We start from the raw sequence: 26,870 nt of genomic DNA, 5'->3' as shown, positions 1-26,870 counted from the left end.
TTTGGACAAAGTTTGTGTTCTCCATTCTTTAAGCACCGGTTCGAGCACCGTTTAAGCACCGGCACCGTTTCAAAAGTACAGATTTGGCACCGGTATCGGATAAAACCTCAACGATACCCATCCCTAGTGCTGAAGATATCTACCTATTCGGAACCATGGTAACAGGGTTCTGGCTGATCGGAGCTGGCTTGGCCCTGACTTATCGAAGAATTAAGAAAGCGGAACCGGCTGTTCAAACCCCCACAAGGCTGCCCGCTGGGATTGGAACGATGGGAGAGGTGTGAGTTTCTCAAAATGGGCTCATTGATAAGATCTTGGAGAGGCTACGGCTGCTGAATAAGATCTCTGACTGCAGACTGGATACATCTCAGAAGGGCTAGCCCGAAATATCATCTCTGGGCGCAAATTGGATGACATCTCGGGGAGGCACACTGCCGTGAGTTCTCAGAAATCGTCTCCTTGAGCACAAGAAATGACAACATCACAGAACGCAAGTATGGCGAAGCTTGCGGGAGATTGAAAGACCAGTGTTGGACTGTAGAACTGCTTTGAAATTCATATGAGCTGTTCGCACTAAAGTAAAAATCACTATCACTTATGCGGATACCCCCTTTGGCGCCGGTTGCGGTCTCAAGGCTGGAGCTGAACAATAACACCCTGATAACGACTGTGTTTAGTCTGTTCCTTCCCATTCCATGCTGGCCACCTGGGTTGGCTGGAAGACTGTTTACTTAGCCTAGCAGGGCGAAGGACACTGTCTCAGCTGAACTCTGGACACGCACATATACACTGATATGCACACACTCATCCCCCCTCGCTTTCCAAACGCCTTCGACACTTATTCTCTTCCGATGCTGACGGGGATCAAGGAGACCAGCGCATGCAGGCCCGGATGTACTGTCTAATTCGGCTGTCTTTCACCCTTTACCCACCCCTGTCGCTTGTCATGTGTTTCTTTGGTGTATTAAGAGTTTTTTTCATGTGCTATGTGCAGAGGTGTTTTTTTCTGTTCTCAAACTGATCTCCCTGTTGGAGCTCAGTCTAGGGGGAGTTATTTTTTTCTCCTTATCTTTCCTCATGTGGTGCATTTTCCATTGTTATACCTCTCTGACCTGTCTTCCCCATGTGATGTTTTGTGTAATGTATGTATGGTCGGAGGGTAAGATGGCGTCGCCATTGCGTGCAATAGGTCGGCAGCCTTATGAAATTTCCCCTTGTGGGACTAATAAAGGTATATCAAATTTAAATTTATCAAATCAAAACACTGTCAACCATGAAAACGACGTAGAAAAGACGGAGGACGAGTGCCCCCCATGGCTGTACCTGGAGGAATTTTTCATGTACAGAGGGAGAAAAGGGGACAGCGTCCAGATGCAATGCAAACTTTGTTTGACCTCATTTGTAGGAATGTTTTAGCTTATTATTTGGACAACCACCATCATTACAATAAATTTAATTTGTAGTCATTTAAAACTTGAGGTAAGAGGTTTCACAACTATACGTGTACAATATTGCTTTCTTATTTTTCATGTGTGTTAAGGTTATTAGTTTGGCTAAGATATTGTCACCACCATTGGTTAGCCTGATATTAAAATAAGATGGAGCTAGCTAACGTGCGTGTGTGTGCACATGCATATGAGCTACAATTCGTAGGAATGTTTTAGCTTATTATTTGGACAACCACCGTCATTACAATAAATTAAATTTGTAGTCATTTAAAACTCACAGGCCTACAATCAGCTGGCCTATATTTAAAAAAAAAACAAAAAAAAAAAACTGGAACATAGTGCTGAGCTGCATCTCAAATTAATCTTCCAGCTCTCAGCTGACATGTACCAGAGCCAGATTGATGGATCAGTTGATCAGTATCATTGGCCTGATATAGGCCTATCATAGTGACATGGCTCTTGATCAGTAGGGTTATATGTTTCCCAATATGATATATTTTTTTAAAGAACATAATGTAGATTGTTTTTATTTGTTAGCTGTATGGGCAGCATTTTTGTGTATGTGATCCCTTTTCTTAAATTAGATTTGCTAAATACACATATTTTGCTCTCTAAGTATTATCTACTTGCAATTACAGCCTTAACATACATCAAACAACATCTTGAAACGATAGAGCATGGGAGTGAGGATCAGCAAAGAGAGTCATCTGATGAAGATGAATTCTTCTCCAGACCAATCTCCAGAAGGCTGCAAAGTACAGTTGAGCTTGATGGTTACCTTGCTTGTGCCACAGACACCATGGAGCTGCTGCACTCCTTCTCAGCAATCAAAAACCTCTCTCTTAAACTGAACACAGATCTGCCTGCTTCTGCTGCGTGTGAACGATTTTTTAGCTGTGCTGGTTTACTCTTCACAGCCAAACGAAGTCGGATAGCCTCTGTTAATTTAGAAAACCAGCTCTTGCTGAAACTGAACAAAAGGTTCAGAAAGTAAAGTGTGACAGAAATGCTAAGAGTTTAAGACACTTACCTGCCTGTTGTTCAGTGTATGGGGAAAAGTTTAAATGGTTCGACGCATGTTCAGAAACATTTTTGTCATTCTTTTAACAAACAAAATTCCTTCTTTTATATCTACATTTATTTACAAAACAAGTTACCTTTCTATACCTTGTTCATCTGAGAAATGTGCTTTGAACATTATACTGGTGAATCGAGTTGAATGCCTGCTATTGACGACAGAATAAAACATCAGTCTGTTAACAAGTAATTAATACTCTGAGTAGTTTTTGAGAAGAGTACTTTGCACTTTTACTCAAGTATTTTTAACACCAGTACTTTTACTTGTAATTGAGTACAATTTAACCACTGTAACAGTACTTGTACTTGAGTACAAATTTTGAGTACTCGTTCCACCTCTGGTGTGCAGCAGTGAATGCACCGCTGTGTGGACAGGTACTCTGGTCTTAATGTGGAGTTTTATCAGGCTGTGAAACACTTTGTGTTTTAAAACAGAAAATATTTGATCTGAATTTATTTTGAAAATCACCGTCACACAGCCGTCTCGTCGCTTTCACAGATTTTTCTGTGAACAGATGAGCAGCAGAAGTTTTCAGCATTTTACATTCAGATGTTTCACAAACTGTTGGATTGTCTGTCTGGGATTTCATAGCCAGTCATGTGACTGCTGTCCCGCCAATCAGCTTCACTGTATGTGAGACTCTTATTGTTTAGCATTAAACTTCATGTTGTCTCAGCCTTTATGATGTGTGTTACTGCATCAAATTCAAAATAAGAGCATAAAAATGAAGCAACTGAAAGTTCTGACAGGACAATAAAATATCAATAGACTTTATTGAATAGAGTTTACAATGAAGATGGATGCAGAGCCATGACTGTAGTTTACAGAATCAAACAGCAGCAGAGACATTTCTGAGACAGAAAAATGTATATTTAATATGATAATAGAAAGCATAAATGCGCGATTCACTGACATATACGGCATATCTACTGTTATATTGCTGGGTGCTCATCATTTGAACTATAAAGTATGAAGTCAAAAAGCTCAGACATCAGGCTGCTCTGAACACTCAGTTTCACCTTTTTCTCCTCTTGAACTTTCATATGTAGAGACAGGATATCATGAACATTTATATCTGAGACACAGAAGGTCCGCCCACCCGCTCACCTGCAAACTTTAGCTTCACCAATCAGAAGAAACAAAGAGGCATAAAACAGCTCATCAGACACTCTGATCTGAGCTTAGGATAAAGAAGGATGATTTCCAACTGTCAGTCATGCAAAGCTACGCTGTTACAGTCCAGCAGTCAGAGTACAGAGATGGAAATAAGTTGAATTACACAGCAGATCATCTGAGGAACATCAGCCAATAACGTTCAGACTAAACCGACCCACAGTCTTCCTTCTCACAGTAAGTGGCTGTCTCCTCCTCTCTGTGGAAAACCTTCCCATCAGGCTGCGTCCTCCACCTCAGCTTCACCTCCTCAGTGACTCCTTGCTCCACCAGCTTCTCCCTCACCTGAAACACAGTTTTCACACATTAACAGAAGCTCCTCATTAATCAGCCGTTGTTTCTGTAGTGAGCAGAAAACGTTGTTGGTGCTGTTTCTGGGGGAAATGAACTAAATGAACTGGCTGGGGATGAAACTGAAGTCTGGAATTAGGCCTCATTGCCTGTCATTGGTTCACGTCGTCTCCTCACAGTAATCTGAAATTAAGTGACTTCTTCAAGTTACCAGTTAAAAAGGTTAAATAATACAAATGGATGGGATTGCATTAAACGAGCCCCGTATCTCTGCAGCTGTGTGCTGTCACGTGTCCCTGAACCTGCACAGACTCACTGCTCTCTATCATTTCACAGTAGTTATAGCGGTCTGTTCCTTGTATCGGGGCCCGTGTGACCTCTGACCTGCTGCAGGATGGATTCTTGCACTGTGGGGTCGTTCAGGTCTGCAGATCCCGCCCTCAGCTGAACCTTCACTGACCTCAAGGCTGAAGGTTTGACATCTGCAGAGAAAGAAAAGGGCCATTCAATTCAATTCAATTTTATTTATACATCACTAAATCACAACAACAGTCGCCTCAAGGCGCTTTATACTGTGCGGTAGACCCTATAGTAATACATATAGAGAAAAAACCAAGCAATCAAATGACCCCCTATGAATAAGCACTTTGGCGACAGTCAGAAGGAAAAACTTTTTCCCTTTTAACAGGAAGAAACCTCCAGCAGAACTCAGAGCTCAGGGAGGGGCGCAAATGGAAGAACGCAGTCTTACATATTTGTTTAATATGTGCGTTGAAGGACATGTCCTGGTCAAAAATGACTCCAAGGTTCCTCACAGTGTTACTGGAGGCCAAGGTAATGCCATCCAGAGTAAGAATCTGCTTAGATACCATATTTCTAAGCTTTTCAGGGCCGAGTACAATAACCTCAGTTTGATCTGAATTAAGAAGCAGAAAGTTAGCGGCCATCCAGGTCTTTATGTCTTTAAGACATTCCTGCAGTGTAACTCATTGGTGTGTGTTATCTGGCTTCATGCACAGATAGAGCTGGGTGTCATCTGCATAGCAGTGTAAATGTATGCTATGTCTTCTAATGATGCTGCCTAAGGGAAGCATGTATAATGTAAAAGTGCTATATAAATAAAATTGATTTGATACTTTACTTAGGCAATCAAATTAAGATAGATTTTATGTTGTTGGTTTTAAAGAACTGGATGGATATTTTAATGTATTTTTTATTTCTATTTTTCAAGAGTTGGAGAAGTGCCCTTTTTTCATAACTTGGCCTACCCTTTTTAGTTTTGTTAATATTGGCAATAGTGAGAAGTACTATGGTTGGATTCAAATGTATTTAACATAGGGCATCTAATTAAGGTAAATGTCATGTTTTTAGTTGGTAGAATCTGATGAGCAATATTTTATTTTATTATTTTTTATTTTGTTTTTCAGTTTTCCTCCTGAGTGATTGCCACCTTAACGTGGTCAGGGGGTTTGTGTGCCTCAGTGACACTAAGATCTAGACCTGCAGAAGCTGAGCCTTCAGGGGGGACACCCAAGTTGGTCAGGTTTTAGGGTAGAGGTTTGACAAAGTGCAATCCAATTACATGACAAAAACAGTTATTCAGAGCACCCCACATTCGCCTCAGCTGCCACCATGTGCCCCCTTTACATTTCTGTCTGCCCCCTCATATATGCCTGTCTAGAACCAGCCCAGCACACCTCCCCCTCGGCCTGTGCTTCGAGATTTCTGGTAGTTAGAATGACTCGGGGGTGTTGATTCATTTAAACTAACATAATCATCCTGCTGCAACCAGGTTTCTGTAAGGCAGAGTAAATCGATTTGTTGATCAATTATTAAGTCATGTACTAACAGAGACTTGGAGGAGAGAGACCTAATATTTAATAATCCACATTTCACTGTTTTACTCTTTGGTTCAGATGTGGATACTGTATTGTTCTTTCTTTGTAATTGTTTATGTTTAAGTTGTTTGTTTCTGGTTTTAGTTTGTTTTTGTCTGTTTGGGAGCTGACACAGTCTCTATGGAGACGGGTTTTTGGGGGGGTAGCAGGAGGAGAGAAGCTGCAGAGAGGCGTGTAAGACTGCAACTCTGCTTCCTGGTCCCAACTCTGGATAGTCATATTTTGGGGGGTTTAATAAATTTGTCCATATTTCTAGAAATGAGAGCTGCTCCATCCAAAGTGAGATGGATGCCGTCTCTCCTAACAAGACCAGGTTTCCTCCAGAAGGTTTGCCAATTATCTATGAAGCCCACATCGTTTCTGGGACACCACTCAGACAGCCAGCAATTTAAGGAGAACATGCGGCTAAACATGTCACTCCTGGTCTGATTGGGGAGGGGACCAGAGAAAGCTACAGAGTCCCACATTGTTTTGGCAAAGTTGCACACCGATTCAATATTGATTTTAGTGACCTCCGATTGGCGTAACCGGGTGTCATTACTGCCGACGTGAATTATGATCTTACTGAATTTACGTTTACCCTTAGCCAGCAGTTTTAAATTTCCTTCAATGTCGCCTGCTCTGGCCCCTGCCGGTGTCTCTAGCTTCACATGTCTGAGAACAGAATCACCAATTACCAGAGTTTGACCCCCGGCGGGTGTGTCGCCGAGTGGGGAAAAACGGTTAGACACATGAACGGGTTGGTGGTGTACCTGGGGCTTCTGTTTAGGACTATGCTTCCTCCTCACCGTCACCCAGCCGCCCTCTTTCCCCAGCTGCTTGGGGTCTGCCGGGGAACAGCTAGCGGGGCCTACGCTATCTTCGGCTGCACCAGCTACAGGGGCCTGGCTAGCTATGGGTGAATGAAGGGTGCGAAGCCGAGTCTCCAATTCAGTAATCCTGGCCTCCAGCGCTGCAAATATGCTACATTTGTTACAGATATCATTACTGCTAAAGGAGTAACTAAACATCTGACACAATGAGCAAGAAAGTGCAGGAGGGACAGGTGAAGTAGCCATGGTGCACGTGAAGATTATACTATGAAAACAGAAGTTATCTAAAGGTTTTTAATTAAATTGCTACGCAGATAAGCTACTCAACTACTACTTCCTGTTCCTGTGTTGAAACAGGAACAGGAAGTGATACTCTACCGCAGACAGAGCAAACACTAAATGACAGCGCCACCCAAAGCATCGGCAGTGCTGTGCCAAGAGTGTCCGGATGAGCCCAGGAGGACCAGACTGTGCAGAAACACAGAGGACAGACTCACCTCTGGAGCAGAGGAAGGGGCGTTGGTCATCACAGTTATGACTGTTGAAGGAGCCTGTTGATCCGACTATTGTGGCACAGTTTACGCTGTCATCAGGCTGCCCGGGCCCCCACGGCAGGTTGGAGGCTGTGCTCGAGTTTGACCACGTCCAGTTTCTGTACAGTCCAATCCAGGCTTGATAATAAGATGGCATCATAGAAGCGACCTGGCTGTTGTCCTGCGTGTTGGTGATGGTGCTCAGGTCTGTGTACGTCTGTCTGCAGTAAGACTGAGCATCAGACCAGGTCATTGAGTTCTTCACCAGGATGTGTTTGTTAGTCGCAGCTGAAACAAAAGATCAGACGGATTCAAACCTGCAGCTAAAATGTTCAGTTTGTCAAACCCTGGTACCAAAGTCTGAAACACTCACCGTCATAGCAGACAAAGTAATAAGTAGCTGAGCACGGTCTTGTGGACCATGATCCAGATCCAGTTATTATCACACACTCATCAGTCCCTGGCTGTCCCGGTGACCACATGTTAAACCAGGATGACTGAACTGGACCAGTTTGAGACCATTTCCAGCCTTTGGAGAGTCCAATCCACGCCTCGGTGCTCCCCGCCCTTTTCTGGGCTTCCTGGATGAGAGCTGAGCTGTTAACGATGGCGAGGTCAATGTACTCATCTCTGCAGTATTGCTGAGCATCGTTCCAGGACTTCTGCAGGTCAACCAGGTGGAGCTGTCTGACTAACTGATCAGACTGAAGATGGCAGACCATCACGTAACCTGAGAGGACACGAGTCAGTCAGCGCGGTCACAGACTCACCTCAGCTCGACTATTTTAGTCATCAGGAGAATAAATTCTTTACATGCTACCACAACGCAAACTTTTTGTTGACATCTTTAAAGACGTGAATATATGTTAATATATGTGTCCTTCAAAGGATGTGTAACTCGTGTACTGGTTAAAAGCTGTTTTACGGTGCCTGTGGACACCTACACACTGGTTTCCTGCTCCAGGGCGAAACTCTCACATCAGCTTAAAAAGCTGCTTTAACAGTGCTAAGTTTGTTTTTCACTCTGGCCTTATTGCACATGTATTTGGACGATTTTTCCTCTTCAGTGTGCACAATGAAGGAAAACGACGTGTTAGTGGTCGAGGCTCAAAGCTGAACAACACGTGCACTAGGGCTGGGCCATATTATACCGTTCACGGTAATACCGGTACAATGTTAGGCAACAATAAGAAAATGAAATATCATGATAAATATTTTTGGTCATATCGCCCTGCTCTAACGTGCACACGGACGTGGTAAAAGCAGTCAGGATCTTTTTCAGCGAGCTGACGGGTTTGCAGCGTTTCAGGCTTTCAGTCAGATTTCTACACAGAAAATAAAATCAAGACGTGTTTTTCTCAGCAGTGCACACAAACAGCCACGTTCATGCACTGACTCTTCCCTCCTTTCTTTCTTTACTCTTTTACTTCACTTTATACAAACTCTTACAAACTGCCGACTATTAAACTGTCAATCAAACTTCTAACTGGACCCAAAGAAACCTTTAGAAGTTTAGTTGACATGACAAAGGTCTTTGGAGATTGTACGAGTGTTTCTGTGACTGCTTGAAGCTCGTTTACAGACACCTTTAAAATAATCCCTATGGAGCAGTTCACTTTGTGCTTTCTTTGATTTTCTGACATCAAAAGTTTTATTCAAACTGTAAATGAGGCGACTGAGATGAGTTCACAGACCTGAGAGCAGCAGCAGGATCAGTCCACACCTCTTCATGACTGAGAGCTGAAAAACTGTGAAGACGTCCTCATGAATCTCATCTGCAGCTGCTCGTTCATTATTAATCATAACACTTAAAGCAGCATCAACAAAGAGGCAGCTGTCTCTGTCATTCACTCCATTTCTATCTAATCTAATCATTCAAACAAAACTATCAAACATATTCAACATTTGAAACGTTCAACTTTAAAAATGTTGTCTTCCTTCAATTATCATCATTTTGTTTATTAGAATACCAGACAATGAATGTGTGAGATTATCAAATAAACCAAACATATGCAGAACATACCCGACACGATGAGACGTCTGTGCAGCTGTGACACAGTCAGAACTCTTCATCTGATATAAATTTCATCCTCGCTCCTCCTCCCACGTCCATCAGAGACTTTGTAAAAGTGGTTTTTTAGAAAGCAGCCCAGTGTTCATTAAAGTGCATTTGTTTAAAGATGCTCAGAGTCGTTTAACTGAAGATGACTTATTCAAAGTTATTACAGATGCAAACAGACTGACGTCTGGCAGAACGGGCTGTGAACTGGAGCTAAACGAGGTCACAGGCGTCGAACCATGAAACTGGGACTGAGGTTAAACGCAGTAAACGGGCCGTTCGGTTTCAGGCTTCAGTGTCTGTGAGAGGAAGAACATGCTCCTCCTCCTGACTGGAGGTCAGCGTGTCTGCTGCATCATCAGCAAAGATGGACGCACTTGGAAATGTTTGCGTCTTCATTTGAATCCAAGGCCGAGGTTTGCTTGCTGTGCATGTGTTTGCATGGATACAGCGCTGATTCTCTGCCCGACCACTTCAGTCTTATTTGAATAATGTTGTCATTATTAGAATTGGGACAAAAGAGCGTTCAAGCTCGACTCCTCCAAACAAATCAGTGATGATGACGACACAACCCGACACATTTCACATGTCAGTTCCAATCATAGAGAACAAACAGTTTTTATTTTGTTCTTTGTTTGTTTGGCTTCAGCGTCTTTTTAATGATGTTACAGTTTTAGTGCATCTCCTCTAAAAGTGCAAAACGTGCTTTGAGAGTCTCACACAGCACCACTCCCAAAGATGGAGGCTCAGTCACAGACAAATAAAATGCACTGATTTTAAAGTCACCACTAAATTTCACTGAAAGAAGAAGCCAGACCTGCCCTGGATCATGAAAAAGGTGCAGTTTGAGCACTGTGGGTCCTTTTAGTCATCAGCTACAGGCTAAGCTGCTGGTTTGCTGACGCTGAACAAAGATCTGGTTTCCAGGAATTACTGAGTTCGATCCTTTATTTCTACTGGTCACGCTCAGTCAGGTTAAATGAGCGCAGCTAATGAGCTGCAGAGGTAGCAGAATCAAAATGCTTTATTAATACCAGAGGAAATAATGTGGTCACAGTTCCTCCAATACAATCAATAAATAAAATATAATATGCTACAAAGTTACAAAATATAATAAAGTAGCTCCGATATATAGCTTTATTCTAAATATCCCAGTTTGTTACACAAAATTTAATATAGATAGTTAAATTAAGGCGCCCCTCAACAGATTTGGCATGAAAAGAAGGGAAGTAACATGGGGAGTCCACCTTAACTTTATTCACTGTAGTGTCTCAGTGCTCGTGATGCAGGGGCAGTGTAAACGGAGGATGGATGGAGGGGGGTGGGTGCTCCACCTTGGATATGACGATGATGATTACACTCCTGCTCACTCAGTGGAATTTTTCTGCTGCTGGGCCCAAACTCATCCTTTCCTTTTACTGAGCTCACAGGTGAAACAGGCTCTTCCTCGCTCCACGCTTCTGTGTAAATGCATGTAGCCCCGCCCCTTCCAAGGTCACATGATGTTGCTCACTTCCAGAGTGAAAATACAAGATTTTTTACACTTGGCAAGTAATTTGGAGGCAGAATAAGGAAGCCGTATAAGTATTTAATCTTGTCTGTAGACTGTATACTACAAAGTTCAACACAGCCAGACTTTCTTTGAGTCAGCTGCCTCAACAAAGTCTTAAAGAGATAATAAAGACAGCGGTTATCAACTTTCTCTGTTGAGATGGGCTTTTTAACCCTGTGAGGTCATCATCACTGATGACCCTGAACCTAACTGTCCCAAACCCTGTGTTGTGGTTAGTGTCAGACGCAGAGTCAGTATAATAAAGATAGCCATGGACGACTTTCAGGACATGCTTACTAATCTACAGCCTAATAAATCAAATGAATATTTCCAGAAACTGATCACAGGTGACCCCTCACATCCTGCCCACCAATTCTTTGACCCGCTGCCCTCTGGTCAGCACCCCAGCTCAATCAGGTCCCACACACCTCCCCCCACACCCCACCCTGACCACCCACCCACAAATCAGAGCCATGGTCTGGGTAACCCTCATCACTCAGGACGCTCACACACAGACTCAGTTTGCACTACTTCAAAGCACTTTGCAACCTGTTCTTCCAAATTGTTTATTTCTGCACAGTTGTTGTCGAGCACCCACAATTTCGTTGTACATGTTCAGCGACAATAAAAAGCTATTTTGTTTAATTCTATTTAATGTGAGGAGCAGGATTTTTCAATTCAGTTCAATTCAATTCAATTTTATTTATATAGCGCCAAATCACAACAAAAGTCGCCTCAAGGCGCTTCATAGATACAGAGAAAAACCCAACAATCATATGACCCCCTATGAGCAGCACTTTGGTGACAGTGGGAAGGAAAAACGCCCTTTTAACAGGAAGAAACCTCCGGCAGAACCAGGCTCAGGGAGGGGCGGGGCCATCTGCTGTGATTGGTTGGGGTGAGAGAAGGAAGACAGGATAAAGACATGCTGTGGAAGAGAGACAGAGGTTAATAACAGATATGATTCAGTGCAGAGAGGTCTGTTAACACATAGTGAGTGAGAAAGGTGACTGGAAAGGAAAAACTCAATGCATCATGGGAATCCCCGGCAGCCTACGTCTATTGCAGCATAACTAAGGGAGGATTCAGGGTCACCTGGTCCAGCCCTAACTATATGCTTTAGCAAAAAGGAAAGTTTGAAGCCTAATCTTGAAAGTAGAGATAGTGTCTGTCTCCTGAATCCAAACTGGAAGCTGGTTCCACAGAAGAGGGGCCTGAAAACTGAAGGCTCTGCCTCCCATTCTACTTTTAAATACTCTAGGAACAACAAGTAGGCCTGCAGAGGTACGAGAATTCATGAACACATAACTCCAATTTTAGCCAAATTACATTGGCTCCCTGTTAAATATCGTATAGCTTTTAAAATTCTTTTGTTCACTTTTAATATTTTGAATAATTTAGCGCCCAGTTATCTTTCTGATTTACTCCATTCATACAATCCCAACAGGGCACTTAGATCATCCAACCATAGGCTCCTAGCACAACCTAGGACTCGAATGAAGTCGAGAGGCGACCGGGCCTTTGCATCCGTGGCACCCAGACTCTGGAATAACCTCCCCGTTCATATTCGCACTGCCGAGTCTATCCAGTCTTTTAAATTACGTCTTAAAACTTATTTTTTTACTTTGGCTTTTGATTCTGTCTAGTTGGCTGTTTTAGCTTGTTGCGTTGTTACCTATTGTTTGTTGTCCTCTTCTATTGTTTGTTTTAACTGTCTCGTGTTTTTATTGACTGTGAAGCACTATGGTCAACACTGTTGTTTTTAATATGTGCTATATAAATAAATTTTGATTTGATTTGATTTGATTTGATTTGCAGAGCGAGAGCGAAGTGCTCTAATAGGGTGATATGGTACTACAAGGTCACTAAGATAAGATGGGGCCTGATTATTTAAGACCTTGTATGTGAGGAGCAGGATTTTGAATTCTGGATTTAACAGGAAGCCAAAACAGGAGAAATCTGCTCTCTTTCTAGTCCCTGTCAGGACTCTTGCTGCAGCATTTTGGATCAGCTGAAGGCTTTTCAGGGAGTTTTTTGGACTTCCTTGAACCATGCCACCCTCTTCCCAGGAGGAAGGGCAACAAACTGGCTATTATATTAAGATTTGTAAATTGAAAGCACAAGAACACGCTGCTGAAACAAGGAAGAAAATTAAAAGGATCTAATGTCTTTATCAATGAACATCTAACCAAACACAATGCTGAAATAGCCACAAAAGCACCACACCTTAAGAAGCTGGGAACATTTCAAAGCACTTGGACGACAAACTGTAAAATATTCATTAAACTAAACGGATCACCAGAGGAAGCCAAAGTTCTGACCATTAAAAACATGGCGGAGGAGGAGTTGGCCGTCCGACTGCGGTCTGGGGTGTGGGGCCTCCCTGCTGCTGTGGAGTCGGGGCGGTCTGCCTCTCCCCACCGCAGGAAAAAGGGTAACACCACCTGGGTCTGGGTGCAGTTCCCCCCTCCAGGGGCAAGGGTACCTAGACCCGGTTCGTAGAGTACGCTTGGGGAGTGTGATCGTGTGTACAGCGTCTCTTTATGTCTGTCTCCACGTTGGTTGAGTGTGGAGTAAGTGCATATGAGAGCATGAGGGTGGGAATGGATGTTTGTATCTGTGTGTGCCTGTATGTCTGTGTCTATATGTCAGGTTGGGTATCAGACGCCACCTCTCTGGGGACATCTCAGGCCCTCCAAGGTTTGGAGGCCTATCTCCCCCTACCACCACTTCCCCTGCCAGTGGCGGACTCCCTCAGACATCGGTGCGTTGGTGGTTCTTTGTGTCTGGGGGTGGGCGTCCGGGTACACACCGGCTCACTCCTTGGCGGCCGCTTATCGGGGCCTGGAGCCTGGGGCTCGCTCGGGCCACTTTGGAGGTGGGGTGCCCCCGGCCTCGGGGCCTGGGGCTCGGTCACTCAGGCGCAGCTGCCCCTCTGTTGGTCTTCCTTGGTCTCTTGTGTTCTGGGGGCCTCTGGATGTCTGGAGTTTTGATCTCCTCCATACCTGCTTCACACCCTGGAGGACGGGGCTGTGGCCCCCCCACACCCTCTAGCAGATCATTACATGAAGGAACCTTTTAAAAAAAACAAGCGCGTCCATGCTCACAGGTGTACACACGGGTGATCACACCCACAAACTACACCCTTTTTGGCTCCTACCTCAAAGCACACTGTGTTCTGTTGATCTTATGTGCTGCACAATAATGTTTAACATTTAGTATTTACTGTCATATTCCCATATATCATTGTGATGTTGTTTATTCTATTACTCTTGTTCTCTTCTGCTTGCTTTCTTTTTTCTTTCTCAACAGGTGAAATTAAAAAAGTATCTACTGTTATCTACTGTTAGCTACTTTATTGTGATGGTGTTGTTTTTATTATGTTGCTCTTTGTTGTTTGTTTTCTCTTCTGGTTTTTTTCTCCATACAGGTGATCCAGGTGTTTTGTTTGCTTTTCTGTTTTTTTCTTCCCCCCTTCTCACCGTCTCTTCTCCCCTCCTCTGTTTTTCTTTCTCTCCCTCTCTTTCTTTCATTCTTTCTCCCTGTCCTATCCCCCAGTCATGTCTGTCCCGTTTGTAGCAACTGAAAATAAAATAAATTCATAATTATAATAAAGGTCAATCAAATGGACCAATATGGCAAGTGTGGATACTGTATTGTTCTTTCTTTGTAATTGTTTATGTTTAAGTTGTTTGTTTCTGGTTTTTAGTTTGTTTTTGTCTGTTTGGGAGCTGACACAGTCTCTATGGAGATGGGTTTTTGGGGGGGTAGCAGGAGGAGAGAAGCTGCAGAGAGGTGTGTAAGACTGCAACTCTGCTTCCTGGTCCCAACTCTGGATAGTCATATTTTGGGGGGTTTAATAAATTTGTCCATATTTCTAGAAATGAGAGCTGCTCCATCCAAAGTGGGATGGATGCCGTCGCTCCTAACAAGACCAGGTTTCCTCCAGAAGGTTTGCCAATTATCTATGAAGCCCACATCGTTTCTGGGACACCACTCAGACAGCCAGCAATTTAAGGAGAACATGCGGCTAAACATGTCACTCCTGGTCTGATTGGGGAGGGGACCAGAGAAAACTACAGAGTCCGACATTGTTTTGGCAAAGTTGCACACCGATTCAATATTGATTTTAGTGACCTCCGATTGGCGTAACCGGGTGTCATTACTGCCGACGTGAATTATGATCTTACTGAATTTACGTTTACCCTTAGCCAGCAGTTTTAAATTTCCTTCAATGTCGCCTGCTCTGGCCCCTGCCGGTGTCTCTAGCTTCACATGTCTGAGAACAGAATCACCAATTACCAGAGTTTGACCCCCGGCGGGTGTGTCGCCGAGTGGGGAAAAACGGTTAGACACATGAACGGGTTGGTGGTGTACCTGGGGCTTCTGTTTAGGACTATGCTTCCTCCTCACCGTCACCCAGCCGCCCTCTTTCCCCAGCTGCTTGGGGTCTGCCGGGGAACAGCTAGCGGGGCCTACGCTATCTTCGGCTGCACCAGCTACAGGGGCCTGGCTAGCTACGGGTGAATGAAGGGTGCGAAGCCGAGTCTCCAATTCAGTAATCCTGGCCTCCAGAGCTGCAAATATGCTACATTTGTTACAGATATCATTACTGCTAAAGGAGTAACTAAACATCTGACACAATGAGCAAGAAAGTGCAGGAGGGACAGGTGAAGTAGCCATGGTGCACGTGAAGATTATACTATGAAAACAGAAGTTATCTAAAGGTTTTTAATTAAATTGCTACGCAGATAAGCTACTCAACTACTACTTCCTGTTCCTGTGTTGAAACAGGAACAGGAAGTGATACTCTACCGCAGACAGAGCAAACACTAAATGACAGCGCCACCCAAAGCATCGGCAGTGCTGTGCCAAGAGTGTCCGGATGAGCCCAGGAGGACCAGACTGTGCAGAAACACAGAGGACAGACTCACCTCTGGAGCAGAGGAAGGGGCGTTGGTCATCACAGTTATGACTGTTGAAGGAGCCTGTTGATCCGACTATTGTGGCACAGTTTACGCTGTCATCAGGCTGCCCGGGCCCCCACGGCAGGTTGGAGGCTGTGCTCGAGTTTGACCACGTCCAGTTTCTGTACAGTCCAATCCAGGCTTGATAATAAGATGGCATCATAGAAGCGACCTGGCTGTTGTCCTGCGTGTTGGTGATGGTGCTCAGGTCTGTGTACGTCTGTCTGCAGTAAGACTGAGCATCAGACCAGGTCATTGAGTTCTTCACCAGGATGTGTTTGTTAGTCGCAGCTGAAACAAAAGATCAGACGGATTCAAACCTGCAGCTAAAATGTTCAGTTTGTCAAACCCTGGTACCAAAGTCTGAAACACTCACCGTCATAGCAGACAAAGTAATAAGTAGCTGAGCACGGTCTTGTGGACCATGATCCATCACTAGATATTGTAACACACTCATTGGTCCCTGGCTGTCCCGGTGACCACATGTTAAACCAGGATGACTGAACTGGACCGAGGCGAGACCATTTCCAGCCTTTGGAGAGTCCAATCCACGCCTCGGTGCTCCCCGCCCTTTTCTGGGCTTCCTGGATGAGAGCTGAGCTGTTAACGATGGCGAGGTCAATGTACTCATCTCTGCAGTATTGCTGAGCATCGTTCCAGGACTTCTGCAGGTCAACCAGGTGGAGCTGTCTGACTAACTGATCAGACTGAAGATGGCAGACCATCACGTAACCTGAGAGGACACGAGTCAGTCAGCGCGGTCACAGACTCACCTCAGCTCGACTATTTTAGTCATCAGGAGAATAAATTCTTTACATGCTACCACAACGCAAACTTTTTGTTGACATCTTTAAAGACGTGAATATATGTTAATATATGTGTCCTTCAAAGGATGTGTAACTCGTGTACTGGTTAAAAGCTGTTTTACGGTGCCTGTGGACACCTACACACTGGTTTCCTGCTCCAGGGCGAAACTCTCACATCAGCTTAAAAAGCTGCTTTAACAGTGCTAAGTTTGTTTTTCACTCTGGCCTTATTGCACATGTATTTGGACGATTTTTCCTCTTCAGTGTGCACAATGAAGGAAAACGACGTGTTAGTGGTCGAGGCTCAAAGCTGAACAACACGTGCACTAGGGCTGGGCCATATTATACCGTTCACGGTAATACCGGTACAATGTTAGGCAACGATAAGAAAATGAAATATCATGATAAATATTTTTGGTCATATCGCCCTGCTCTAACGTGCACACGGACGTGGTAAAAGCAGTCAGGATCTTTTTCAGCGAGCTGACGGGTTTGCAGCGTTTCAGGCTTTCAGTCAGATTTCTACACAGAAAATAAAATCAAGACGTGTTTTTCTCAGCAGTGCACACAAACAGCCACGTTCATGCACTGACTCTTCCCTCCTTTCTTTCTTTACTCTTTTACTTCACTTTATACAAACTCTTACAAACTACCGACCATTAGACTGTCAATCAAACTTCTAACTGGACCCAAAGAAACCTTTAGAAGTTTAGTTGACATGACAAAGGTCTTTGGAGATTGTACGAGTGTTCCTGTGACTGCTTGAAGCTCGTTTACAGACACCTTTAAAATAATCCCTATGGAGCAGTTCACTTTGTGCTTTCTTTGATTTTCTGACATCAAAAGTTTTATTCAAACTGTAAATGAGGCGACTGAGATGAGTTCACAGACCTGAGAGCAGCAGCAGGATCAGTCCACACCTCTTCATGACTGAGAGCTGAAAAACTGTGAAGACGTCCTCATGAATCTCATCTGCAGCTGCTCGTTCATTATTAATCATAACACTTAAAGCAGCATCATGCTCAGAACTTCATGCTCTTAACATTTAATCAAATCAGAATCAGGTTACGTTCATTGTCGAGTGTCTTCATTCGCCTTACAGACAGGTCTGAACACAGCAAACATGAGAACCACATTTTTTGAGGTTTATTGTGTTTGTTGTTTCTTTGACATCACCTGAAAGGCTTTTCTTTGATGAGATACACTGATGAAGCTTCCCCTTATTCAGACGGAGGTTCTTGGTCAGCCTGAGAGCGAGAATGACGGTAACCCTGAGTAAGAAGCACGAGACTTATCAACACTAAAACAAGCAGAAATTATTTAGTTAAATTATTATTTAGAAACAACAAAAACAGGACAGTTAAAAGTTTTAACTCCAGTAAATCGATGTTTCAGCACATCATTTTTTCTCTCCTTATGTTTTTGGATTTGGTCGTCTCTGCGTCAACACGACGTCTCTGTGGTGCATTTCAGAGGAGCTAACAGTGAAACTCAAACCTGTGAGTTCCTCCTCACCCAGGCTGCACGACATGTTTCAGTTACAATGAACTTATTGAAAAATCAAAGGAAGTGAAACACTGACCACAGAGACATTAAACCCACCACCTCAGTGTGTCAGCCAGTGTCTTCATCAGCACTGCTGACCACACGTTTAAAGAAGTCATTCAGTCGGCTCATTAAAACGTAAGGATGGCAGTTTGGGACAAAAACAGTCTGTGAGGGCTCCTGTTCCTGCTGGCAGGTAAGACTGACTGTGATGATGATGATCATTTGATTTGCTTCTCAAACTTTGGTTTGGAATAATTTTGGCCAAAAAGCTTCTGTTTTCCCATCAAACTGTTATTAATGAACAGATTTGATTGAGTTAAATGAGTTTTTTAATCTCTTGAATGTTTCAGATGGATCAAAAATTCTCTCTCAAGAAAATCTGAACAGTAAAGAAGTTTGAATGGTTGTGTCTGATGTTGATCTGATGACATTACCTTTGCATTCTGCATCAAAAAGTCAGAACTTTTCAAAGATCTTGTTGTTTGAACTGAAACTTTGTTTTAGTGCTTCACACCGCAGTCTGTATTTACTGACGATCCCTGGCTGCCCCAGTCTGCATGGCAAATATCCTTCGGCAAGATACTAACCCTAAGTTGCCTCTGATGCAGCCATCGGTGTATGAAAGCACTGACAAGCATAGAAAGCAGTGTTTGTGTGAATGGGTGAATGTGGCATGTTGTATAAAGCGCTATAGAAGAGTCAGTCCCTTTACCGTCCATCACTAAACTGAGTCACTGCGTTCTAATCGCTGTTTGCTCGTCTTTAGGTGCTGTGGGTCAAACTGTGATCTATCCTCTCTGGTCTACTTGTGCTGTCAGAGGATCCACTGCCACGCTCCCCTGCACCTTCACACTGACTTTCAATGAGAGTGAAGTTTCACGAGAGGCCATCAGAGTCCGCTGGTATCAGAGCCGGTGGTATCAGAGCCGGTGGTATCAACTCTGTCAGCTCACCAAACCATTTGGGTACGACAGTGATTCAAAAAACAACACACAACATAATTTTGCTAAATGCCCAAAGTAGCCAAGGGCATCTGGTGAGCTTTTTGCAGCATCAGCTACTACCAGATTTAAAGTGTGGGCACCACATGGGACCAAAAAAGCTCTTGAGTTTAGCTGAAGCAACCTTGCCTGAACACCTTTATTTTTTCCCTTCATGTTGGCCCCATTGTCATAGGACTGTCCTCTGCAGTCTTCAAAAGGAATGTTAAGCTCCTCTATCCGTTTTAGGATGAGAGTTGACAAATGATCTCCTGTTGATTCCTCTGCAACAATGACAGAGAGCTGTTCCTTATGACTCAGATCAGGTGTGCAATCTAAAATGATGGAGAAATACTTTGATATCTTCCACAATGCATTTTATTATTCTTGAACTGATGGTGTCAATCAGTTCATTTTGGATTGTTTTTCCCAGATAACGTATGTGACTGCCAGCTCCACTTTCTACTCTACTGACATGCTGCTTCATCACTGGATCAAATTTGGCCATAAGCTCCACTTCTTTCAGAAAATTGCCATTGTCTGGTTTATTTAATGTGTCTGTGGACCCCCTGAAAGCCATGTTTCTTTCAGCTAAGGACTGAATTATTGCCACCAAACGATGTAGAACTTCACGCCACCTTTTTCTCTCAGCCTCAGCAAGTGCCATCTCTTGTTTATCTATTGTGAGTCCTTTCGCAAAACGGACCTCCAAGTCCTTCCATGTTGCCATGTGAGCATTATGCTCCTGGCTATCCTCATGGACCTTGAGCAAGTGGCTTGCATTTTTCCAGTCCTTCAGACCTTCCCTACTCAGTTTGTAATCTCTCTTGGAAAACATTTTGCAGCAGAAGCAGTGCAAGCTATCCTCTTTTTTCGAATACATAAGCCAGGTTCTTCTCACCTTTTCCCCATTGATTAAGAGTCTGTTAAAATAATCATGCTGACACCTTCGCCCGTCTTTCTGTTTCGGGAATGTGAAGTCACTATCAATTACAAATGGACCTCTGTGAACTAACTCTGTTCGTACCTTTTCAGTTAAAGCAGAAGGCCAGTCAGCAGGGTCTATTGGTGCAGCAGGAAGACCGCTTGATGCTGCTGCATCATGGCTGGGTTGTGCTGCTGGTGCTGCTGATGCTGCATCACTGGTGGGTTGTGCTGCTGAAGTGGAGGCAGCAGCGGTAGATGTGGTAGATGGCCCAGGGGTGGGATTTAGAAACTTCAACAGTGCATCTGAAGAGAGGAGTATGTGACACCACTGAGTATTAAAGTCTAATAATAAAAACATATGATTCCAGGAATAAAATGAAATGATATAATATAAATGAAAAACCAAAGAGATATATGTATGATGTTAACTGATATGCAAATTAGATTAGATTCAATTTATTGTCATCATTACAGTGAAATGCTGAATAGCAGAATGCAAAGTAACAGTATAATATCATATGAGAATGTTATGTTATGATTATCTTTGACCGAATCACAGCAGTGCTCATATTAAAAAACAGCATTCCCTCTCATGTGATATTGCTTAATTAACATTAATGATGTGCGCTTTAACAACTAGGCTTACAACTATAATATATACAGGGGTGGAAAAGTGACTATTACCTGCAGGGTAAACGTTAGCTAACCAGAAGGCAATAACAATGTAAACAAAAAACACCTGCTTAAAAGATGAATACAAATGAGGAATGGTGGGAAAGGTGGGAGTACTGTAATTACCTAACGTTACATTATTATTTTCCATAACAATTTAGCCCCCTCCACAATATTAACTGACGTTAAAACAGTTAACTAGCTATTTATTGATTAGCAATTAGCGAATCATGTAACATTAGCTTAATGCTAAAAATTTAGGTTACTATCACATTCAAATAATTTCATGTAGGCTAACGTTACCTACCTCTGTCTTTTTCTCGTTTCTCCTCCTCTTCTTCTCTCTTTTTTCTTCCCTGGCCACCTGACAGTTTTGGCCGTTTTGACATCTTGTGTCCAAAAGGAACCATGATACGGGAAGGGAGGGGGCGCATTGTACGGGGAGGGGGGGCGTAATGTTGTAACAAATAATGTTTCTATTAACTAATCTTTACTTTGCATTTTAATTAACGTGGGATTATTTTTTGTATTTAGAAATAATAGTACCAACTTTTTTTTTTTTCAACATTTATGGCACTGGCGTGGCGCCCCCTGATGGACGGCGCCCTTAGCATTTGCCTATACGGCCTATGCCACGGGCCGGCCCTGCATTGAGGAGCCCTGTACAACACGTCTTCACATGGCTACCAGACACGCCCCCCGTCATTTTGTTATTATTCAATTCAGAACTGCCCAGACCAGACACAGTGACGTTTCACCAGAATCCCTTTGATCTCTGGTCTTCTTTATGACATCAGCACACGAAAACCTATAAATAGGGGAGAGGTTCTCACTCTTGGTAGTCTTTCAAAGAGAGTGGAAGAATTCACTAGGCAGGAAACTACTGGAAACTTGCGTTTCTGACACAGTTGACGGTATTTTTAAAAAATCTTTTAGTTGGTACAGAGATTTAGCATCAACTTCAATTTGAAATATGAGTCTGTCAAATCCTGTTGCATGCAACCTGAGAGCCGAGAACGAAAAACTTAAACAGCAAATCAAAGAGCTGAAAAATGAGAATAAAACTCTCAAACAACAAAACTCTACCATACGTGACCTTAAAGTCGAGAACGCCGACCTTAAGGAGCAAAAAAGAGAGCTCATAAATGAGAACAAGATTCTCCAAAAAAACATTGAAGTTCTCTTCAAACGAAGTGGGTTCTCTAAAAACAAGAGGAAAAGAGACCTGCAACTAGAGAATGAAACAATTCACTTCAAAATTCAAGAGCTGGAATATTTGAATACAGTTCTACAGGATTCACAAAGCTCCAATAGCAAAGAAATTCAGCAACAGAAAGAGGTGATGCAGGAAATGCAGGATGAAATCAGAGAGCTGCAAAGCAAAAAGGCAGGCTATGTTATAAAAGTGAAAGGCATGGAAAAGGACAACCAGTCTTTAAGAGAGGAAAATGATGTGATGATAAAACGCATGTGTGAGCTGAAAAGGGACTTTGAAAAGGAAAAAGATGACATGCAACAGGAAATACAGGCTGTTAAAACTGAGCTCCATCAGGCAAACACAGCCTTTAAAGAGTTACAAGAGAGTGAAGAAAGAAAAAGGATCATGAATGAGGAAAACAAAACAACGGACAGTGAACAGCTCAGACAGACCCTGGAACGCCAATGCTTTGCACATGAAATTGACATATTGAGGCGGCATAACGAACTTCTTGAACAGGACCTCCAGGAGCTTTCCAAAAGGAGTGGTGATTCTCAAAAAGAACTGAAACCACACGATGAGGGTGCGAAAGGAGAATCACGGATCTCCAAAGCCACTGAGAAAGACTCCCAACATGATGTTAACGTGACCAACAGAGAAAAGGAGTTGTTGTGCCATGAATTTGAGGAAATGAAAAGAGAGCTTGAAGAGGTCAAGAAAAATCTGTATGATTCACAGGAAGCCTTGACAACAGAAGACATGGCGTTGCAAACCCAAGCTCAGACTCCCAAAGTTTCACAGGAAGAACATAACGATCTGATAAACAACTACGATGTCCAAGTTGACATACTCAAACAACAAAATAAGGCCTTAGAAAATAAGGTTAGTGACCTTACCAAAAAGATGTGGAATGGACGGGAAGCGATGAGACAAATGGAAAAGAACTTTCAAGAACAAAGGAAGCTACTCGAAAATCTCCGAGGAGAATTCGAGGAAATTTAGCACAACTAGGACTTTGGCCCTCCCTATTAAAGCTGGTTAACGCAGGTTCAATAGGGCTATAACTTAGACAATGGAAGTTCATTTGATTTAATTGGCCCAAAATGAGTGACTGCACCCAGACACTCAGTAGCAAAAAAATTACAGAGATTCAAGAGAGAAAACTGTTTCTGCATAGACTCCTATAGTACTGCAAGTCGTGTCATCGCTTGGTGTCCTGCATAGAGTGCAGGTTTAAGGTATCTACGTATCTTTCAGAATTAGAAGCTATGCTGCGTCAGGGGTTATAACAGCTGTGCCCCCCCCCAACCGGTCGAGGCAGATGGCCGCCCCTCACTGAGCCTGGTTCTGCCGAAAGTTTCTTCCTGTTAAAAGGGAGTTTTTCTTTCCCACCGTCACCAAGTCTAAGGAGCTTGGAGAAAAGCGCCTGGACTTCTTTAACTTAAAGAAGTCCAGGCGCTTTTCTTTCCAAGCTCCTTAGACTACTATGGCCTTGATGACTGATAACCTTCACAGACACTGTCATCAAGGGTTTGCTCACAGGGGATCATCTGATTGTTGGGGGGTTTTCTCTCTTATATTGTATGGTCTTTACCTTACAATATAAACAGCCGAGAAGCGGCTATTTTTGCCATCCGGTGCTTTAGAAATACATCTTAGCTGAACTGAACTCCATAACATCTGGACCGAAATGCCTACACACAACGGTAGGCATTTCAATCAAGAGCTCTGTCCAAAACGTTCAATGACAAGCATCAGCACCAGGATTGTTTTTTAGCTCACCAACAGTTTTTTATTGTAACTGCAACTTTGTAAGACTGGGTTGGGAGATGTTCTTGTGGTGAGCTTTTATTCACATAATTGGTTTCTTTAATAGTGAAATAAAATAAATTTGTATAACTGGAAACAGCGTTCTCATGTGTGATTATCACATTGTATTCTTTAAACCATGTAACAGAATATATAATATATATAATTTACTCATAGTCATATTAATGTCTAATGTGATTGAGTTTCCTCATCTCTACTTATGTGCTGATGTGTTCACTGAGGCCATTGTATGGTCCATTTTGGCTGCATTTCCATGTTTTGAACATGAAATTTGCTTATTTAAAGGGTGTCTCATGTATCTCTTATGCAGAAATATGTGTTGCCTAGCTGGACAAATGTAGCACAGGTCTACTATTATTGGCCTAATGTATTTTAACAATCATTTCAGCATCCAGATAATCTCTTTCATACTCCCTTAGATGAATTTAGCCTGGTTGTCATGAAATAGGCATTTGAAACAATAACTACCAGTATCTTCGAATGTGTGTGATTGCACTAATCCTACACATTCTTTGCAAGACAACTGGGTGCTTTTATGTAAAGAATGATCTGAGAACACTGAGGCTAATGAAGTAACAAGAGAAACATAGTAAGTAGTCTTTCAGTTTGCATGATCAATTTTGATTATTGTTCATTTTCATTTACCATGTCAACATGTTTTAGAGCAACGTTTTCTGATTTTGAGCTCTTTTAGGTGTAAGTCATCGTCAGTGATCACCCTAAGCCCAAAGCAACACCAAACATGGGCAACCAAAATGCATCATTTTGTTAGCATGTAATTGTTCTCCCAATTCTTAGAAATCAGGAAACAACAAAAATAACAATTTTAACTTACAGACATGAAACACTCCCCCACCCTGGAAAAAAGTCCATTTTGCCTTTTACAAAAATATAAGGTTAGTGTAATGTTAGATTTTGCATTACTACCTATGACTGAGACCTCAAAGGTAATTCCTCGACTGCTTCAGTAACAGCCTGGTTGATTTGAACAAGTTAAGTAAATTTGCGGTCAATTTAGACTCAATTCAAAATCTCCTACTTGGGACGAACACTAAATGTAAATAGCTGACTTTCTAAATAAACCTATCCATCTTTGCAAGGTCAATTTTTGCTTTCATTAAATTCCAAATGTTTAGCCATAATTAGCTTAGCTGTCCTACTCTTGTTACTGCTCTTTCCTACTGCTGTTACAATCAAATGAACATCTCTGCAAAGATAAATTAGCTGAGACCTTAGGTTGATGGTAGTTACTAGCAAACACACAAACGTACATACACTATATAGTACAGTTCTATGATACATCACCAAATAGAACAATTTGTGGCAATGCAGACAAGCAGAGAAACAGTTTAATTCGTTGAATTTGTTCACTTGATCGGAGGTGTGTTTCCTGCAGATATACAACATCGGATCTCAATGATTTTAAATGAGTAAAAGCCCTTGTGCGTTTAACCGGATTATTTATACCTTTAACATTCCAGCTTATAAAACGAAGAGCAGATGACTTTGCGAGCTTGCCATTCAGGTACCAAAATGCAGGTGCAGAAAAAATATGTCCCAACCTCTGGAATAATAAATCTTTCGTGCTTGAATCGATACGGTCCAATATCGTCTTTTCAGAGCTAGCAATAGCTCTCATAATCTCACTCATGTCATGGGGTGGTGCCTCCGGTCTGTCCTCAGCATGGTCCTGTCAGGATCTGACGGCGCCCTGACCGGTCGACCTGCCAGTGTGTGTGTATATCTGTGTGCGTGTGTATGTGTCTCTCCTATCGCCCTGTCTTCCCCTCCGGCTCCGCTGTGATGTGTTAGGAGGTAACCTAGCAACAGGCTACCTCCGACCCGGAAGTGCTGTCGCCCGGAGCTGCCGCACCTGCAGTCAATCCACCAGCTGCTGCCAATCAACTAGTAGCAGGGCTACTTAATGGTGTGGCTGAGCGACAGACAGCGCTGGAGTATTGCACTAAGCCTGGTAGTGTTTTTGAGTCGCTAACGTTATTGAAGTGCTGTCTGATAGTGATGGGCAGATGAAGCCCCATGAAGCACTGAAGCTTTTCATCCAATTGGTTCACCCCAACGCGAAGCTTCATGAAGCTTCATTTGCTCTAGTAGGACACCTACTGGACGTAAAAATAATAGCTGGCATGAATTTGAAGAGTGTGGCCTTTTGCACACAGCCTGTAAATGTCAAGAACAAAAGGAGTGTGTAAAACATGTATATTGTAGTGATGGCAGTATACTGTGTATATTTATAGTGGCAGTATGGGAAATGATTATTTGGAAATGCTTGAAATGGAAATGATCATATACTGTGAGGTGAGGTGTGGTTGGGGTGTGGACAGTAGTTGTGCTTTTGTAACGTTGAGGTATGGACAGCTACACACTGAGCCTCAGTCCTGCCTGTTCACATTTTATTCTGTAAAAACTAAATTTTCACTGCTTTTACGTCCTTTTTAGTGGGGAGAACATAGCTGGGATTTAACGATTTAACAAATCTTTTGAATCCTTTGTCCTCCACAATGCTAAATGGCTGGGAGTCCTCAATCACCATGCTGACCAGGTCTTCATCTATTTGAGATTGTTCTCCTGAGGAAAGACAATAAAGACAAAGCACAAATATAAATATCACACACGTAACTTATAACAGTTGTATAATATTGTTATATCATTTAGTAACATTACAGCATGCTATATTATCATTGCATTTGATGGCTCACCTGGTCTTGCTCCACAATCGGTGTTCCTCTTATTCTCATGCAAAGCTCTGTAGTGCCTAAGCATGGATGAGGTGTTGTTGTTATATCCCAGCTCCCTGGCACATAGCAAACACTTCACCTTGTACAAAAGTCAAGACAGCTCAACATAAATTGTATTGCACCATCAGTATCATGAAAATACATCTTCTGTAGAAATTTACATACCTTGTTGGGAGGAATAAGATCAAAATGTTCCCACACAGGGGAGGACATCCTCCTCTTCTTAGCTGGCTCCATTCTCTCCTGACTTTCTCTCCTCACTCTCATAAACCTCCAAACGGTCTCCAAACTCTCTCTAACCGCAACTCTCCATCAAACACCCACATTTTGAATGAAGTCTGA

General features: G+C 42.8%; 3 protein-coding genes across 3 annotated transcripts; 1 reads left to right on the top strand and 2 right to left on the bottom strand.

Moving 5' to 3' along the window:
* Window positions 1–3,279: 3,279 nt before the first annotated feature.
* On the bottom strand, window positions 3,280–17,640 carry LOC146564964 (C-type mannose receptor 2-like). Its single transcript, XM_085290225.1, has 9 exons — window positions 17,509–17,640; window positions 16,188–16,544; window positions 15,779–16,102; window positions 15,249–15,421; window positions 8,928–9,108; window positions 7,607–7,963; window positions 7,198–7,521; window positions 4,375–4,472; window positions 3,280–3,984 (listed from the first exon to the last, which is right to left on the bottom strand). The coding sequence occupies exons 1-9, from the start codon at window positions 17,615–17,617 to the stop codon at window positions 3,847–3,849; spliced, it is 2,061 nt and encodes a 686-aa protein (XP_085146351.1). The 5' UTR covers window positions 17,618–17,640; the 3' UTR covers window positions 3,280–3,846.
* On the bottom strand, window positions 17,544–21,804 carry LOC146564963 (uncharacterized). The gene is made up of 3 exons (XM_085292781.1): window positions 21,052–21,804; window positions 20,173–20,375; window positions 17,544–17,888 (listed from the first exon to the last, which is right to left on the bottom strand). The coding sequence occupies exons 1-3, from the start codon at window positions 21,176–21,178 to the stop codon at window positions 17,838–17,840; spliced, it is 381 nt and encodes a 126-aa protein (XP_085148907.1). The 5' UTR covers window positions 21,179–21,804; the 3' UTR covers window positions 17,544–17,837.
* LOC146564962 (uncharacterized) lies at window positions 21,718–23,848 on the top strand. The gene has a single exon (XM_085290224.1). The coding sequence runs from the start codon at window positions 21,718–21,720 to the stop codon at window positions 22,942–22,944; it is 1,227 nt and encodes a 408-aa protein (XP_085146350.1). The 3' UTR covers window positions 22,945–23,848.
* Window positions 23,849–26,870: the final 3,022 nt, after the last annotated feature.

Source organism: Mchenga conophoros, linkage group LG11 (assembly GCF_057382185.1).
Source record: "Mchenga conophoros isolate Kocher_MC1m ecotype Shallow Benthic linkage group LG11, M_conophoros_male_GT1.1, whole genome shotgun sequence".
NCBI lineage: Eukaryota > Metazoa > Chordata > Actinopteri > Cichliformes > Cichlidae > Mchenga > Mchenga conophoros.
This window is presented reverse-complemented; position numbering and strand designations above follow the sequence as displayed.